This window comes from Drosophila pseudoobscura, chromosome X (genome assembly GCF_009870125.1).
Source record: "Drosophila pseudoobscura strain MV-25-SWS-2005 chromosome X, UCI_Dpse_MV25, whole genome shotgun sequence".
Lineage (NCBI taxonomy): Eukaryota > Metazoa > Arthropoda > Insecta > Diptera > Drosophilidae > Drosophila > Drosophila pseudoobscura.
The window spans coordinates 14081482-14082899 of record NC_046683.1 but is presented as its reverse complement, the minus strand read 5'-3'; the positions used below and the strand labels follow the sequence as shown (position 1 = coordinate 14082899).

General features: G+C 42.0%; 1 protein-coding gene across 1 annotated transcript; it reads right to left on the bottom strand.

The window, feature by feature from the left end:
- Positions 1–230: 230 nt before the first annotated feature.
- On the bottom strand, positions 231–720 carry LOC26533778 (uncharacterized). The gene has a single exon (XM_015186176.2). The coding sequence runs from the start codon at positions 623–625 to the stop codon at positions 362–364; it is 264 nt and encodes an 87-aa protein (XP_015041662.2). The 5' UTR covers positions 626–720; the 3' UTR covers positions 231–361.
- Between the last annotated feature and the right edge of the window lie 698 nt (positions 721–1418).

The window sequence follows — 1418 nt, the reverse complement described above, 5'->3', positions numbered from 1 at the left end:
TTTACTGATTTCCAATTATTTTCGCAAGCTGAGCGGAGGAGAAGAGTCAGGAGTGGCTAGGATAAGGAAGGGCACGCATTTAAGCTGATTTCTCGAAGGACACGCCTAAGTATTCGGAACTATTATAGCAATAGATCCTCAACATATAATCAATCTTGGATTAAAGTTATCTAAAAAGTGATTCCATCACTTACAGGAAGCAGAGCCATCACCATGTCAAAAATCAAACATTTACCAGCTTTGGGGAACTGTTTATTCAACCAAAAAAGGGCCACGACGCTTGATCAGAGATGGATTATCCGTTGCAGGATGCTTGGATGCTGGCACCGGCTGGGTGGACGACGGAGATTCAGGACACACGCTAATGCTTACTTTGAGCTGCAGCAGTGCCGTCTGTGGATTCATAGTCCCAGTAGCCGCAGTCCAGAGTGTACCAGTTATCCTTCTGCTTGATGAAGCCGTGCATCCAGGCCGCCGTTAGGGTGTTGTCTACGTCCAGGCGAACCTCCTCCATCGACTTGACCTCTAGCTCGGCCACGTAGGCGACCACCTCCTCTAGGACCATCGGTCGGTGGAATACATTGAAGGCCTCTAGTATGTGGTCGGAATAAAGGTAGCGCTGCATCTCCGCAACGAAGATCTGACCCAACAGCCCCGAAAGTATCAGAAATTTTGCAGTGTCACGAATGACATAGTCTGATAAAGTTACTTGGCCTGGGACTCGTTTTGAAAAAAGTCTAGAAGTCATTCGAAGGGCAAGCAGAAAGCCATATAAGATATTCATTTGGCTCATGGTCTTTGCCTTTTTCTCCACTTTTTGCTCCACCACTCCAATCCTTCCCGGATGAAGGCCAGCCATTATTCTATTTACGTTTAAAAAAAGTATTTTATCCCCAATACAAAGGGAATTTCCCAACCTCCTTTTTAGGGGCATTTTAGTGGACAATGAACTAAGTCGCAAATATAAAAGCTTTATAAATACATAAATCTAAGAATCTTGAAGAATGAGGATTCAATACCTTTCAAATACGTATGGAGGAATCATCTTTTGAAGGAAAAGCATCTAAGCTATTCCATATTATTCCCGAAAATAGTATCAATTCACTAAATAACATGGATCTTCTTTATGGATTTTCTGAATATCTCGGGGTTTCAACATTATTCACTTGGTATCTGCATCCATATCCACGCATTTATCTTCGTATTTATGCATTAGCATTTATATTTATATTCATATTTGTATCTTTGTATCTGCACATCCCTCGAATGTGCATATCTCAGCATCCATCGCCATTCGCCGGCACCGTTTGATTAGAGCGCCAAACAAATTAATGACGCAAATTGGGCATACAGAAAAAGAAACTACAAAAAATGACCAAACACCAGATACCAGAAACAACAAATACTATACTCGAAGC

What these genes read in the sequence shown, in the direction of transcription:
- LOC26533778 (XM_015186176.2), bottom strand. Translation starts at nt 625, where the DNA reads ATGCAGCGCTACCTTTATTCCGACCACATACTAGAGGCCTTCAATGTA.